This window comes from Dasypus novemcinctus, chromosome 8, assembly GCF_030445035.2.
Source record: "Dasypus novemcinctus isolate mDasNov1 chromosome 8, mDasNov1.1.hap2, whole genome shotgun sequence".
Classification (NCBI taxonomy): Eukaryota; Metazoa; Chordata; class Mammalia; order Cingulata; family Dasypodidae; genus Dasypus; species Dasypus novemcinctus.
In genome coordinates, this window is record NC_080680.1 from 17,012,183 (window position 1) to 17,027,774 (window position 15,592).

General features: G+C 36.6%; 1 protein-coding gene across 1 annotated transcript in view; it reads left to right on the plus strand.

Annotated features, from left to right (window-relative positions):
- The window catches only part of LOC139436114 (zinc finger protein 624-like), a 41,410-nt gene extending 26,178 nt beyond the window's left edge, over positions 1-15,232 (plus strand). Inside the window, exons 4-5 of the mRNA XM_012522855.4 lie at positions 3,234-3,329; positions 9,625-15,232. Coding sequence (XP_012378309.3) covers positions 3,234-3,329; positions 9,625-11,255 — 1,727 coding nt within the window. The 3' untranslated portion in view covers positions 11,256-15,232. The remainder of the gene's footprint in view (positions 1-3,233; positions 3,330-9,624) is intronic.
- The last annotated feature ends 360 nt before the right edge of the window (positions 15,233-15,592 follow it).

The window sequence follows — 15,592 nt, forward strand, 5'->3', positions numbered from 1 at the left end:
CTTGTAATTTTTTGTTGGTGTCTAGACATGTCTTTGTTTTGATGGGTTTATTAGGTTGTTTAGTTTTTCTTTCTTAACTAGGATTCATTGTGTTGTTTTTATGTGCGTGGTAAAAGTTCACTTTGACTCTTTGTTCCCTTTATTCTTTTTTTTTTAAAGATTTATTTTATATATTTCTCTCCCCTTCTGTCCCCCCACCCCAGTTGTCTGTTCTCTGTGTCCAGTGGCTGCATGTTCTTCTTTTTGTCCACTTCTGTTGTTGTCAGCAGCACGGGAATCTGTGTTTCTTTGTTTGTTGTTTGGTCATCGTGTTACATCAGCTCTCTGTGTGTACGGCACCATTCCTGTGCAGGCTGCAGTTTCTTTTGCCCTGGGCGGCTCTCCTTACCGGGCATACTCCTTGCGCATGGGGCTCCTTGCACGCATCAGCACTGCACGTGGGCCAGCTTCACATGGGTCAGGGAGGCCCAGGGTTTGTACCACAGGCCTCCCATGTGGTAGACGGATGGCTTATCCACTGGGCTAAATCCGCTTCCTGCCTTTATTCTTTTTCCGTCATCTCTGTTCCTTTGAAAGAAAAAATTAAGACCAGAGAAAAGGAAAGAGAGAAGAAGATAAAAGAATAATAGTAAGAAGAATAAATAGAAGAGGAATGGTACAAGTCTAGGAAAATAAATAATTAACATGAGTAAAAATTATAAGAAGTACAGCAGAATAAGAATAAAACAATGGAACAAAAAAAATGAAATGAGAAACAAAAGAGAAAAATATGTAGACTGAATTAAAAGGCCAAAATGATGAGAAAAAAGAACAAGAGAAAAAAAAGAAAGAAAACAAAAAGAGAGAAATAAAAGCAAAAAGAAAATTGAATGCAAATCAAAAATGTGGAATGAAAGAAATATAACAGAAAGCAGAAAATAGAAAATGATGGAAAGAAAAGAAATCTGTAGATGGAAAAAATTGGTAAAAGGAAAAAATTTTAAACAATGAAAGGGGAAATACAACAAAAAAAGAAAGAAAACAGCTGGAAGTAAAAACATTAAAAAAAAAAAAAAAGGAAAACCAGAGAAAATCTGCCATCCCTGTTAGGTCCCTAAGAAGTTTCTCAAGCTGTTGCTGTTCATCAACCAAACATTCGGCAGCCTGCCTTTTGCAGGTGATGTACAGGGTTTTAGGGAGTAATCTTAGGTTAATTAGGCTTTAAAAAGCTATTTACCCACTGTATTAGTCAGCCAAAGGGGTGTTGATGCAAAATACCAGAAATTGGTTGGTTGTTATAAAGGGTATTTACTTGGGGTATGAGCTTCCAGATACAAGGCCATAATGCATGTTACTTCCCTCACCACAGTCTGTTTTCATGTGTTGGAGCAAGATGGCTGCTGATGTCTGCGAGGTGGTTCAGGCTTCCTGAGTTCCTCTCTTCCAGGATCTTGCTTCTCTCTGGGTTCAAGGTTCCTTTCTTCCTGAGGCTTGCTTCTCTTTCCTCTGTGTGCTTACTTTCTGGGGTGCTAGCTTAAGAAGTCAGCATTAAACTCCAACATCAAAACTCCAACATTAAGAACCCTCACTCTGTCCTTTGCCGTGCCTTTTATCACCCTAATAACAAGGCCCAATCAAAGCCCTAATCATAATCATGCCCAGGTCCAGACCAGATTACAAACATAATCCAGTATCTGTTTTTGGAATTCATAACCATATCAAACAGCTACACCCATTTTCCCTCAGGAATTTTAGAGTTCTGCATTTAGCTAGACTCCTGCTGATTAAGTCCCTGTCCCTGCCCTCTCTCTAATCTAATTCCTCTCTCTCCGAGGGTGACTATTTGTAATAGCCTGCTTGACCACATCACCCCTTCCTTCTCCCCATCAGGTTGGGGTCCCTTCTGAGATTCAAGGGGGGCTCAGCTGGCCAAACTCACTGCAAAGAAGCTACTCTCTACCCTCTGTCCTCCCAGGGAATTCCAATAGGTTGGCAGCAGTGATCCAGGGGCTCCACTGAGGCTTCTTATCATGAGGGCTTATTATATGTGATGTTTACAACCACAGGGGCAAGCAACTCATTGTTTTCCTTTGGCTTCTCTATCTTTCCAATACCCTTCTAAATGACTCAGAGTACTTTTCCATTCTATATATAGACAAAGCAGCTCCTTTGGATAGGACCCTGACTTCTCTCTGCTTTTTTTGTGAGAAGAGTCAGACTCTGCCTACCTAATTTGGTGCCATTTTCCTGGAAATACCTGGAATATTTTCAAAATAATTTCTTATGATGTTTTCTTTCATTCTCCTTTTTTTCTTTAGCCATCCCAATCATACCTGTGTTGGACTGCTTAATGTTATCCCACAGGCCGCAGATGATGTTCATAAAGTCGCATATTTGCTGATGCCATTTATCTTTCTTTATGAGGTGTGTACTATTATTAATCCTCCCGTGTTAGCTTCTTTGTTGGTTGGTTGGTATGCTTTCTCTTTTCAGATGTTTTATTTTTATATCTAGAATTTCAACTTGGAACTTTTTACAACTTTTCTTCTCATCAATTTCATGGGTTTCTCTATATTCTTAAATGTGTGGAATATAATAACTTTTCAAATGACTCTGCTGATTATATATTGTGCATCATTTCTTATTCTGTTGCTACTGATTGATTTTTCTCCTTGTTGACACTCATTTATCTTTGTTCTTTTCAGACATGGTAATCTTTGATTCCATGCTTTATGTTAACAGTTTTACTTTTGTTGAGTGCTGGGTTTGTGATATTTTAAATATTTGTGGAAAGCTTTACAATGCAATTAAAACATGTGGAAGATCAGAAATATCCCATCGTTGCATGTGCTTTGGCGATTTTTCAGTCTACTCTTTTCCCTAACCTTGGGTAGTTTCCTTACATGCATACACAAATCACTTCCCAGCCAAAAACTCAAGATTCTGTGGATCTCTAAGATTCACTCTCTTAGTAAACTCTTTACTCTCTGCTATTGCACCCCGCACATTGTAGTTGCCATGGCTTCCCTACACCAGCAATTCTGTTGCCTCACAGAATTCTTCTAGACTCTATTTTGGTAGTCCTTTATGTGCTATGTGAGAAGAAGAAAATGTTTTTGGTTTTCACTCAACCCATAAAAAGTCAAAGGGACATTTTCAAAGTGCCATATCTGAACCTGTGCCTTCCTTCAAATTCAAAGGCAGTGAAGCAGCCCTGCATCTCACTCAAGTTCCAAATCATTTCCCATTTTCAGGGTGCTGCTTTACAAAACCACACCTGATCTTTACATTGGAACAAGGAGAAAACCCAGAGTTATTAGAGGAAAGATTTCTACACAGGAGCCACACGGGTGAGTTATTTAGAACTACTAGAAGAATTTGAGGAAACTAAACCCCAAGTGACCAGTTAGGGGTGGGCCATTTAAAATATTTTTCAAAACTCTCCCTGCAGAATGTTTTACCTTTAGATTTTTAGAAATAAAATACCTAATAAAATGTGGAAGGAAGATCTAACAAAAAAGATGGCATGTAAGCATGTTGATTTCCCAAATTGAAAATGTGGACTCAAAGTGTATCATTTAAAGCTGACAGATTTAAGTGGTGTGTGTCTATTTAAAGTAAAAGGGGAGAGAAATAAAAAATAAATCTTAAAAAAAAAAACATATTTTATGAAATTAGAAACTAATATGTGTCTTTCAAAACTATGTATTCTGAAATCAATAAGTAAATATTCCTTTTTATGACATGGGAAGGGTCACAAAGTGTAAAAGTATTTTTACCTTCAACAAATTCCAAAAAGTAGAAATACTGTTGTTCAGTAAAACCTACAAATTTCAAAGAAATTATAATTTCTCTCGAAATTAGTAATGGATAGTTTTTAAATATGTGTTTATTAAAAAATAAATCAAAATTAAGGTTGTAAAATATTCAAGTCATTTTGTGTAATAAATAAAGCAGAATTTGGATGAGGAGTCTAAAATGTGAGAGGAAAAGTGATTCTTAGAATTAAAATAATTAAATGAAATAGCTATCCTCAGCTAGAAAAGGGATAGAAAGTAGTCCATAAGAAATAAACTATGTAAATACACCTAGCAATGCATCAGTGGAAATATTTTGAAATAAGTATAATGAAATAGTAAGTATAATGTAATAAAAATGCAATATATCAAAGTAATTTTTCTAAAGTTGTTTGAGAGGCTTTAAACTAAACTAGAAGAATATAGCACATTTAGTTTGGAATATTCTATTTTAAAGATCTTGGTTCTCTCCAGTGTATTTATATGTTCAGTATACTGCCAAACAAAATCCCAATTAGTTTATTGAAACCTGAAAACCTGATTCTAAAATTTCTATGAAAATGCTAAGACCCCAAAATTGTTCAAAGATGTTTGAAAAGTACAAGAATGAGATGGGAGGGCTTGCTGTTCTATACGTGAAGTTATATTATAAAGCTCTTGTAACCAGTATGAATGGATGCAGTGTAGAGATAATTATATAAACCAGTAAAACACAATTGAAAGCACAGAAATAAACACATGCTTTGATAATGTTAAATTTATGAAAAAGGTTAGACTGCCGAGTACAGGAAAACTATTAATATGAAGAATGACATTGTGCCTCTAATTAGCAGTATACCAGAAAATTTAATTTGGGTGGATCAAAGACAAGAATTTTATCAGAAAAAATTGTAAATATTTTAGAAGAAAGTATATCAGAACATTTTTATTACATTTGATAGGGAACAATTTAAGACCAAATGTGTTTTATCATATGAGAAAACACAGATAAACTGGCATATATTAAAATTCAGAATTTTTATCACATAATGTGACAGGTCAAATTAATAATATAGTAGAATCTATTTGTGATAGTAGAACCAAGGCAGTTACTAATATTTAACTTATGTAACAAACTTCTGCAAGTCTATGTGTAAAAAGCAGGAAGTCCAGCATAAACGTAGGGGAAAATCTTATAAAAAGAGCTTGTCCAGTGGAATTTCATGTGTCCATTAAACATGAGAAGGTATTTAACCTGATTAGTCATGAAAGAAATGTGAAAGGACACTGCAAATGACAACAACTACACAGTTTTTTTTTTACAATATTAGCAGAAATGAAGAGTCTATGAGCATCAGGCATTGATGAGGATGTGGAGCATCAGGGACTCCCATCAGTGCAGTGGATTTCAAACTGCTTTAACCATTTTTGAAATCAGTGGGGATTATGGAGCAAAGGCAAAGGCATGCATATCCCATAGCACAAGATTTTAGTCCTTTATTTTTTGTCTTTATTTTTTTAATGTTACATTAAAAAAATATGAGGTCCCCATATACCCCCCACCCCCCTCAACCCACTCCTCCCCCTATAACAACCTCCTTCATCATCATGAGACTTTCATTGCATTTGCTGAATACATCTCTGAGCACCGCTGCACCTCATGGTCAATGGTGCACACCATAGCCCACACTCTCCCACAGTCCACCCAGTGGGCGATGGGAGGACATACAATGTCCGGTAACTGTCCCTGCAGCACCACCCAGGACAACTCCAACCCCTGAAAATGCCCCCACATCACATCTCTTCCTCCCACTCCCTACCCCCAGCAGCCACCATGGCCACTTTCTCCACACCAGTGCCACATTTTCTTCAATTACTAATCACAATAGTTCATGAGTAGAATATCAGTAAGTCCACTCTAATCCATACTCTATTCCTCCATCCTGTGGGCCTTAGAATGGTTGTGTCCACTCCACATCTATATCAAGAGGGGGCTTAGATTCCACATGGATGCTGGATGCAATTCTCCTGCTTGCAGTTGTAGGCACTCTTGGCTCCCTGGTGTGGTGGTTGACCTTCTTCACCTCCATATTAGCTGAGTGGAGTAAGTCCAATAAACCAGAGTGTAGGAATTGCAAGTCTATTGAGGCTCAGGGCCTGGCTATCACATGGTCAATCCAGGGATTTAGGTCCCCTGGGTATACTTTAAACCCCAGCACCAACTACAGTTCTGGTAAAAGTAACAGGAGAGACTTGTGGACAGAGATCACATATGAGTCCAGCTCCATCACACAGAAGTACAAACTCCAAAGTAGAGCCAACTGACATGGCAGTGAACTCCATCTGCCATGACCATAGAACCTGTGGGTCTCTGTAGTCCTCAGAAGAACCAATACCTGGGGTTGTATTTACTTCATCTGTCTCTGGGACTCTGCTCAGGTGTGCATAAGGGCAACCCCTCTGATAACCTCCTGGCTCTTTTTGGAGACTCGTAGCCATATAAACTCATTTGTCCTTTCCATTTCCACCCCCCTTTTTTTTTTCAATACACCATTTTTTTTAAGATTTTAAAAATTTATTTATTTCTCTCCCCTTTCCCCCCATCCCAGTTGTCTGTTCTCTGTGTCTGCTTGCTGTGTGTTCTTCTTTGTGCGCTTCTGTTGTTGTCAGTGGCATGGGAATCTGTTTCTTTTTTTGTTGCATCATCTGGTTGTGTCAGCTCTCCGTGTGTGTGGTGCCATTCCTGGGCCGGCTGCAGTTTCTTTCGCGCTGGGCGACTCTCCTATGGGGCACACTCCTTGCGCATGGGGCTCCCCTACACGGGGACACCCCTGTGTGGCACGGCGCTCCTTGCGTGCATCAGCACTGCATGGACCAGTTCCACACGGGTCAAAGAGGCCCGGGGTTTGAACCGTGGACCTCCCATGTGGTAGACGGATGCCCTAACCACTGGGCCAAGTCCACTTCCTCCATTTCCCCCTTTTATTCATTATATACCCTTGAGAAAGGTGTGCTGCTCTGCTTCAGAAAGCTTGTGAGCATTTTGTTCCAAAATGAAAACAAGTCATATGCCCAACCAACAGATGAGCAGAGAAATAAATTGTGGTGAGTTTATTGAAAGTAATAGCATTACAGCAATGAATAATAAAGTATATATTTTGATGTATATGAAGCAATTGGTAAAAGAGAAATGTACTTATTTTTGTACTGCAAAATATAATGTAAGCTACAATGAGAAGGGAGGAATCATTACTATATATTTCATGAGAAAAGTGACTTGTAAGCATAAAGGCTGTTTTGCTCAGGAAGGAATACCTGGGACTTCTTGTAGCTAGTCATTTTCTTTTTCTTGACCTTAATCATGGTTGGATTACTTCCTTGTACTTTTTCTATTGCAACATTTCCTGTGCCTTCAGGGATCTCTACTGGAGTGTATCATCCCTTTATTCTCAATATATTAAAATTAAAGACTTGATTTTCTCTCATGAATGAAAATCCTTTGTCCTTCCCATACCTTCTTTAATTGTTTTCCTCTATTATGTTTCTCCTCCAATAACGGACAGCCATAAGGCCCTTTACATTTTTAAATCTCCTCATCTCTATAATTTCTTACCTGTCTTTCAATCGATCCTCATCTTAGTTCCCTTTGGTACAAGACTGTTTATTCTGACTTCTCATGTAATCACTCTCTACCTGTACTACCCAAAATTAGAGTCCTGCTCTCTCTTGCCTTGTTTTTCTCCTTCCTAATTGGTATTATTTTATGTATTCCATAATGAAACCAATCGATCTTGCCATAGTCTGATAAATAAGCCTGTGTTTACCCCTTCTTACTTATTATATGGTCTTATGATTTCTTAAGTTTCATTTCCTCCATATTATAAGCCTATCTTCTATTCTCAGATTTATATCTTTCCCTGGTCTGTGTTTGTCTCTTAAATGCCACATATGACCTTTTTCCCCTATGTCATACCTCTCATCTGTGTATGTTTCCCTACATCAATTTTGAAATACTTTTTCCCTCATTAAATTCCTTAATATGCCTGACACATGAGAATGGCTTCTTTCTGTCATTTCTATTATTACTCATTTTATATTTTGGTTCCAATTCCCACTCCTATAAAATTATATACTTTAGCCTGTTTTTCAAACTCCATTTTTGAAGGAAATGAGAGTCAATTTGCACATTCTGTGCCACATAGCATACAATTAATAAATTTACTCCTTTCCCCACAAAGGAATGGTCTATGATTTTTTTCTTCCCTACTCTGATATGTAATATATAATAAATAATTCATAGTTACATAGTGGACTAACTCGTAGGCAGGTGGGAAGAAGTTTTTGTATTGATTCATTCAGAATCACTGTCCCTATGTACAGATGCCCAAATCCCATTTCTAGACCTTTTGAAACATTAGTTTGCACTAGGTTTAAAGCACTTATGTTGAAAGGGCTGAGTAATTATGTTCTCACTGCTTTTTAAGAATCACTGATTTAGTTTATACTACACATGGATGCAATTAAATCAGAATGAGGATTGTATGATTGAAAGGAGAGCAAAGCTGCATCAAATACATTTTATATCATATATATTGCTGTTAAATAGAAGGTGAATCATTTTTTGCTACTCTTTTTGCTGTGGATGTGCCATCAGTTTTAAGTGTGTGTTGATTTCAGTGATGGTAATTTGTTTGAAATTCTTGGCTGTCAGATACTGTGTTCTCTCCTTCCTCCATTTTTAAAAATGAAGGATACAGACAGTGATTATTTTCAGATTTTAAAACAAATGGTGCTTAAATTGGTGTGAAGATGTAAGAAGGCTTTTTAAAATTTTAATTTTTAAACCTTTGGAAAAATAGCTTTGATATGAAGGGCATTTAGATTCTGAATTGGAAATCAACCATTTAGTGGGGACAAATAGTTTGTCAATGTTGGAGTACAAAATACTGTGGACTATTGGAATGATAGTAGTGAACACCTTATGAGCATGCAGTTCATGTAGAACTTTCCTTATCAGAATAATGTCTTAAATCTTTCTTCTCTTAGTACCTAGGGAGTGGACTCAAGGCCTTAGAATGTTTTAAGCATTGCGATGACATCTTGTTGCATGAAATGTGGGTTTCAGCATGGTAGTTGCAGTAAAATATTCTCAAGCAATTTAAGATATATAAATATGGAAGCTATTTGTAAAATTTCTTTTATCAGATTGATACATATGATCCTTAGGTTCTCACAGTCAGTGAAAACTATATATGCTTAAAAGTAGATGATAGCTGAATTAAGGATTGTTCATGAGCAAAATTGGTTTTTGGAAAATGAAAGAGGAAATTAAAGGAAGAATAAGCTTTAAAGATCCAGACAGTCATTGAACCCCATGTTATACAAGACTCCAGTACCAGATATAATAAAGCCAGGATAGAGCAGGCCACATGAAAACTGACCTAAAGTCTTCAGTTTTACTCTTCCATTGTATATTTGTGTTCCTTTGACTGACAGTAGAGGAATAATTAAATAATGGCCTAGAACATGAGAATATTAGTGCCATTATTAAATGTTTCAGTGGTCACATGTTGAATAGAACAACAGAAACACCAGTGGAAGCATTTTGAGAATTATATTTTAAAATACAAAATATGTAAAATATTCATTTGAAATTTCTTGTGCCTATTGCTACTATGTAAAGGTTTTCTTGTGGGTGTTTTTAATAATAAAAGAGAATCCAGGGAATAAACATTTGGAATTACTTTTGTACTGGGAGACTGACCCAGAAACCAAGTAGTCAAATAGATATTAGGGCATATGTATATATACCCCCTCCATAAGAAGTTCATTAAGCATCATAAAGTATTTTTAATTTTCTGATTTTTAGAACAGTGCCAACATGAGGAACCCATAGAGAAGAGCTCTGAAAACCAAGGCAAACACTGGTGGCGAGTTTTATTTATCAACAAAATATTGACTAAAGATCCTGAGAAACCGTATAAATGTGATGTATGTGCAAAAGCTTTCCGTGCAAAGTCAGGTCTAAGAATCCATCAGAGAACTCACACTGGGGAGAGACCCTTCAATTGCAATGAATGTGGGAAATCTTTCAAGTATAATTCAGTCCTCATACGGCATCAGAAAACTCACACTGGGGAGAAACCCTATAAATGTGATAGATGTGCAAAAGCTTTCTGTGAAAAGTCAGGTCTAAGAATCCACCAGAGAACTCACACAGGAGAGAGGCCCTTTGAATGCAATGAATGTGGAAAATATTTCAGGTATAACTCAGTCCTCATAATGCATCAGAGAACTCACACTGGGGCAAAACCCTATAAATGTGATGAATGTGGGAAATCTTTTACGCAAATATCAACCCTCAAAGGCCATCAGAGAACTCACTCTGGCGAGAAGCCTCATAAGTGTGATGAATGTGGGAAATCTTTTAGGCAGGTATCGAACCTCAGAGGACATCAGAGAACACACAATGGGGAGAAACCCCATAAATGTGGTGAATGTGGAAAATCTTTTAGGGAGATATCAAGCCTCAGAGGACATCAGAGAACTCACACTGGGGAGAAACCCTATGAATGTAATGAATGTGGAAAGTCTTTCAGGAACAAATCAAATCTCAGAGTACATAAGAGAACTCACATTGGGGAGAAATCCTTAGAATGCAATGAATGTGGGAAATCTTTCACCCGTAAGACACACCTCACAATGCATCAGAGACGTCACACACGAGAAAAACCCTACAGTTGTAATCAGTGTGAAGAATCTTTTAGCTATAAATCAGCCCTAACAGTACACCAGAGAATTCACACAGGGTACAAAACCCATGATTGTAATGAATGTGGAAGGTCTTTCAGGAAGAAATCAAACCTCAGTGTACATCAGAGAACTCACACAGGGGAGAAACCCTTTAAATGCAATGAATGCAGGAAATCATTCAACTGTAAGTCACTCCTCTTATTACATCAGAGAGCCCATGCTGGGGAGAAACCCTATAAATGTGATATATGTGGGAAGTCTTATATGCAGAAATATATTCTCAAAGGACATCAGAGAACTCACACTGGGGAGAAACCCTATAAATGTGATGTATGTGGGAAGTCTTATATGCAGAAATCTGTTCTCAATGTACATCAGAAAACTCACACTGGGGAGAAACCCTTTAAATGTGATGTCTGTGGGAAGTCTTATACCAAGAAATATATTCTCCAAACACATCAGAGAACTCACACTGGGGAGAAACCCTATAAATGTATTGAATGTGGAAAATCTTTCAGCAATAAATCAACTCACACAATACATCAAAGAACCCATTCTGGGGAGAAATCCTATAAATGTGATGAATGTGGGAAGTGTTATGCATATAAACATATTCTTAAAAGTCATCAGAGAACGCACACTGGGGAGAAACCCTATAAATGTGATGTATGTGGCAAGGCTTATACGCAGAAATATATTCTCAAAGGACATCAGAGAACTCACACTGGGGAGAAACCCCATATGTAATGAATGTTGGAACTTTTTCAACTATAAATCATTCCTCAGAAGACATCAGAGAACTCACAGGAGTAAAGCCCTATAAATAATATCAGTTTGGAGACTCAGCCATAAATTAAATCTTTCAGTACATCAGACACGTCACACAAGATAGAAGCACTATTACTGTAGTCAATGTGGAGAGTTTTGTAGCCAGAAATCAGCCTCAGAGTACATCAGAGAACTCACATAGGGAGAAACCCTACAAATGCAATGGATTTACAAAGTCTTTCAGGGATAAGGCAAATCTCAGAGGACATCAGAAAACTCACACAGGAGAAATGGTTAGAATGCAATGAATATGGAAAATCTTTCAAGTATAAGTCAATCCTCATAAGACATCAGAGAATTCACTGGAGAGAAGCCCTGTAATTGTAATCAGTGTGAAGAGTCTTGTGGCCAGAAATCAATCTGCAGAGTATATCACAGAACTCACACTGGAGAGAAACCCTATAATTGTAATCTGTGTGAAGAATCAGACAGAAATCAACCCTCAGGGTACATCAGAAAGCTCACAGCAGAGAGACACCATATATAGGCAATGCATATGCAAAGTATTTCAGAGATAAATCACATCTCAGGATATCAGACAGCTCACACAGGGGAGATACCCTAGGAATGCAATTTATGCAGGAAATCTTTTAGATATAAGTAAAATCCCACAGAATATCAAACAACTGACAAAGGGGATACCATTAAAAGATGTTGAAAAACTTTGCCAGATATCAAGCCTTGGAGATCATCAGAAATCCCACAAAGGGGATTAATCACGAATGTAAATAATATGGAATAGCTCTCAGCTGGAAATCAAACCTCATGAAATACCAGAGAACATTCACTGGAAAGAAACCCTATGATAATTAAATGTGGAATTTCCTCTACAAAATAATCAACCTTCATTAAATATCAAATATCTTATAAAGGGAGAAATTCTTGAAATATATATTATTTGAACAGTATTTCAGTGAGAGTATTGTCTTCATTGGATAGCAGAGAATTAACCCAAGACAGAAACTCTGTAAAGATATTAATATGGTAAATATTGTGTGAACTAAGCCTTTAAGAAACTCATAGGTGTTTTAGGAAAAAATCTGAGAAAATAATAATGTGAACACTTTGTACCATGACTCATAAGTCCTTCATGAAGTCATCCAGTTAGAAGTCCTAAAATGTAATGAATAGGTGGTAACTCTAAGCCAAAATCCAACTTTCTCAGTACAGTGTAAATGTGTTGGATGAGAAGTTGTTAGTATATCAAAACACACAAGGAGACTCTATGAAGGTAGTGAATAAGGAAAATCCTTTACTTTATCAGTACTCAACTATACTTAGGTTGGGGTAGTCCCCAAATATTATATCAGTGAGTATTATTTGTCTTCCAGTAGCCATTTCCGATCTTCCCTGTGGCACATCAAGTCTAACTTTCCCAACCCCTCTTTCATCCCAGTGGGATCATGTCACTAACTTCTGACTGGTGGACTGTAGAAATCAGTGACAAGTCTCATTAAAGATATCTCAAAATTTCAATGATTTCCCCTGTCTCTTGTCAAAATGGAAGAGTGATTATCCCCTGGGAAATCACTGAACTCTTGCCCTGATATTGAGAGAGTACAACATGAGGGGAGCCAAGGTCAGAGAGTTACTATAGATTAGAGTTTTCTCCATGTAAATAGGGGGACTCAGCAAGTATGATGAGGAAATAAACTGGTTTCTGATGAACTTCTGCATGTTTAGGTGTACTTCCCACTGACCTATACACTCCTTGGTTAATAAAACCAATAAATAAATATGACTTCTGTGAGACATGGTAACTCAGTGTATACCAAATATTCACGCAGGACAATCCCCTGGCAAAATCCTAAATATTGTCCCAGATTTAACCTTTGTTATGAATCATGTAACTATCTGTGGAGAAATCTCCTATTTCAACACCTAAGAATTGTATTACCAAAAAAGAAATAATATCTCCTTGCATAGCTGTTTATTGAGTTTTGAATGTGTGAAAGTTTTCAACTATTGGTCAAATGGTATTAATTACCACAATTTGTTCTAAAAGAAATATCTATAAATGGAAGAAATATAAATAACCCTTAAGAGATTTCTATCAAAACTCTTCTTTTATATGTAATGTCAACACTTTTAATGAAATATAACCATATTGATTCATAGCATTCAGTAGAACATGAAGCGTTTTAGAAGATCAAGAAAAAATTAGACTCTGAAGAAAACAGCACTGAATGTGAATATTCGGTAATTTTCTGCTGTTAATCTATGTGAGTATGTCCATGTGCATACCACTAAAAGGTATTTGATATCTGTATTGGAATTTAACATCTTCATAATAAGATTTTTTACGCTCTTCTCACATCAGCTTCAATTTGTCACATGTATGTTAATAACAAATAAACCTTTACAGGAAATGTCTGAAAGTTCAAAGAGCCATATTCCATGTCTTTCTCCTGCTGCTTTCTAATGTATGCATTGGGAATACTGTTATTGGCCTTTTTCTTTTCCAATAGCTGAACAGTGTTTTCTACATATTTTTAGATTGTCTCATCAGCAGTACATTTTAAATTAAGATATATACATTTATACATACAGACACACACAGTTATTAGTTTGGAAAATGACCTGATCGAATTTATGAGTACATTTGGGAATAACGGTGCTTAGTAAGAAAAATCTGTCTCCCACATTCTTGATGTGACTACATAAGTGGGATTATGCAAGTACTAATTCTTCACAACAAATGCATTCTTTTTTTTTTTTTAATGGTGGAAGATCATTTAGTATACTCTCTTCTTCCATGTGTTGGGAGCATGTCAAGATGGTTGAGCGAACTGACTTGCAGCTGTACTTCCTGTGACCAAATTCCTGAAAACTCTTGAGTGTCATGTAGGTCACTTACTTTGCACCTTAGTACCTCGGCTGCAAAATGGGAATGATAGCTCATTCATAGGGTAGTTATGAAATAAAAGAAGTTGATCTCTGTAAAGCAAAAGGAAATGTCCAACATTTGACAGATGTAATTTGTTAAGTATTGTTGTTTCTGCCAATATGCTTATTGGTATTACCATCATCATGCTCATCATCCAGATTTCTTAAGTTTATTTGGGAAAAATGGTACATTGTTTTAGCAGTCAGTTGGTTGGCTGTCCAGGACCCATCTCTAACTTCTCCTGGCAGAGCAAATTAGGAATATGTCCTTGTCATTTTCCTAGAATAATTATGGAATTATGCCCTGTTTATATTTGAATTCTTTGATTATTCTTGCGACCCAACTCTTGTTTTGTTAGACCATTGAGGAAAATTTTGGGGACTATGGAAAAGGTTTCCTGAATTTTTTGATAGCTAGTTGTAGTTGCAATAGGAAAAGAAGGATTTGGACTTTGTGAACTGTACTATTGTCAACACAAGGAAGTTCCTTTGAGAACTTAGAATGGTGTTGGGTTTGTCTCCCTGAAAATGTACAAAACACATTATTTATTCATTCACCCTCCTACATTACTGCTTTTGACACTGTTTTGTAAATAGTTCTATCATTGGGTTTTTATCATACATTCCTGCTTATTTGGCCTGCTTAATTTTGTGATATGATTTGCCATTTGTAGTGGTATTGCAAGCTCTCAGTAGTCTTTCCCTATTTTTGTCTAATAACAGGTGCTGTGTTTGTGCCCCAGACTAGGACATAACCCTTATGGACAAATAATAGTATTTCTTCTCTTATCTCCACATTGATTTTTCCAATGAAGTTTATTTAATCCAAGAGGATCTAATAAGTACCTTTTCTTAGAATTTTGAAAATAAGTTTACATGTTGTGAAGCAGATAGGATAGGCAGAGTTTGCTGTTACTGCATAAATCCAGGATGGGGTTTGCCTCCTTGAAGACTACAGGGTCCATGGTCTTTCAGTGGTATCCTCATGGAACCAATAAACAGTAATAAAATATGTTTTTTGGGGTTTATTTCTGAGCCTTAATTTTCTATTGTTATTTTTACATGATTTCAGACTTAGGAAAAATTGCGACAATAACATGTATTCTCTGACAATCTTTCCCCAGGTATTAACATTTTACTATGTTGGCTTTATCATTCTCACCGTCAAATTTGTAGATAGATGATACATAGATAGCTAATTAGATATAAATACATATTTTTTCCTGAACTATTGAAAAGAACATGGCAGATATGGTGCCCCTACTCCTGAAAACATCTCAGTATGTTCTATAAACAATCGTATTACATTACCAAAGAATATTTATCAAAATCAAGAAATTAACATTAATTTAATGCTAGGATATTATCTG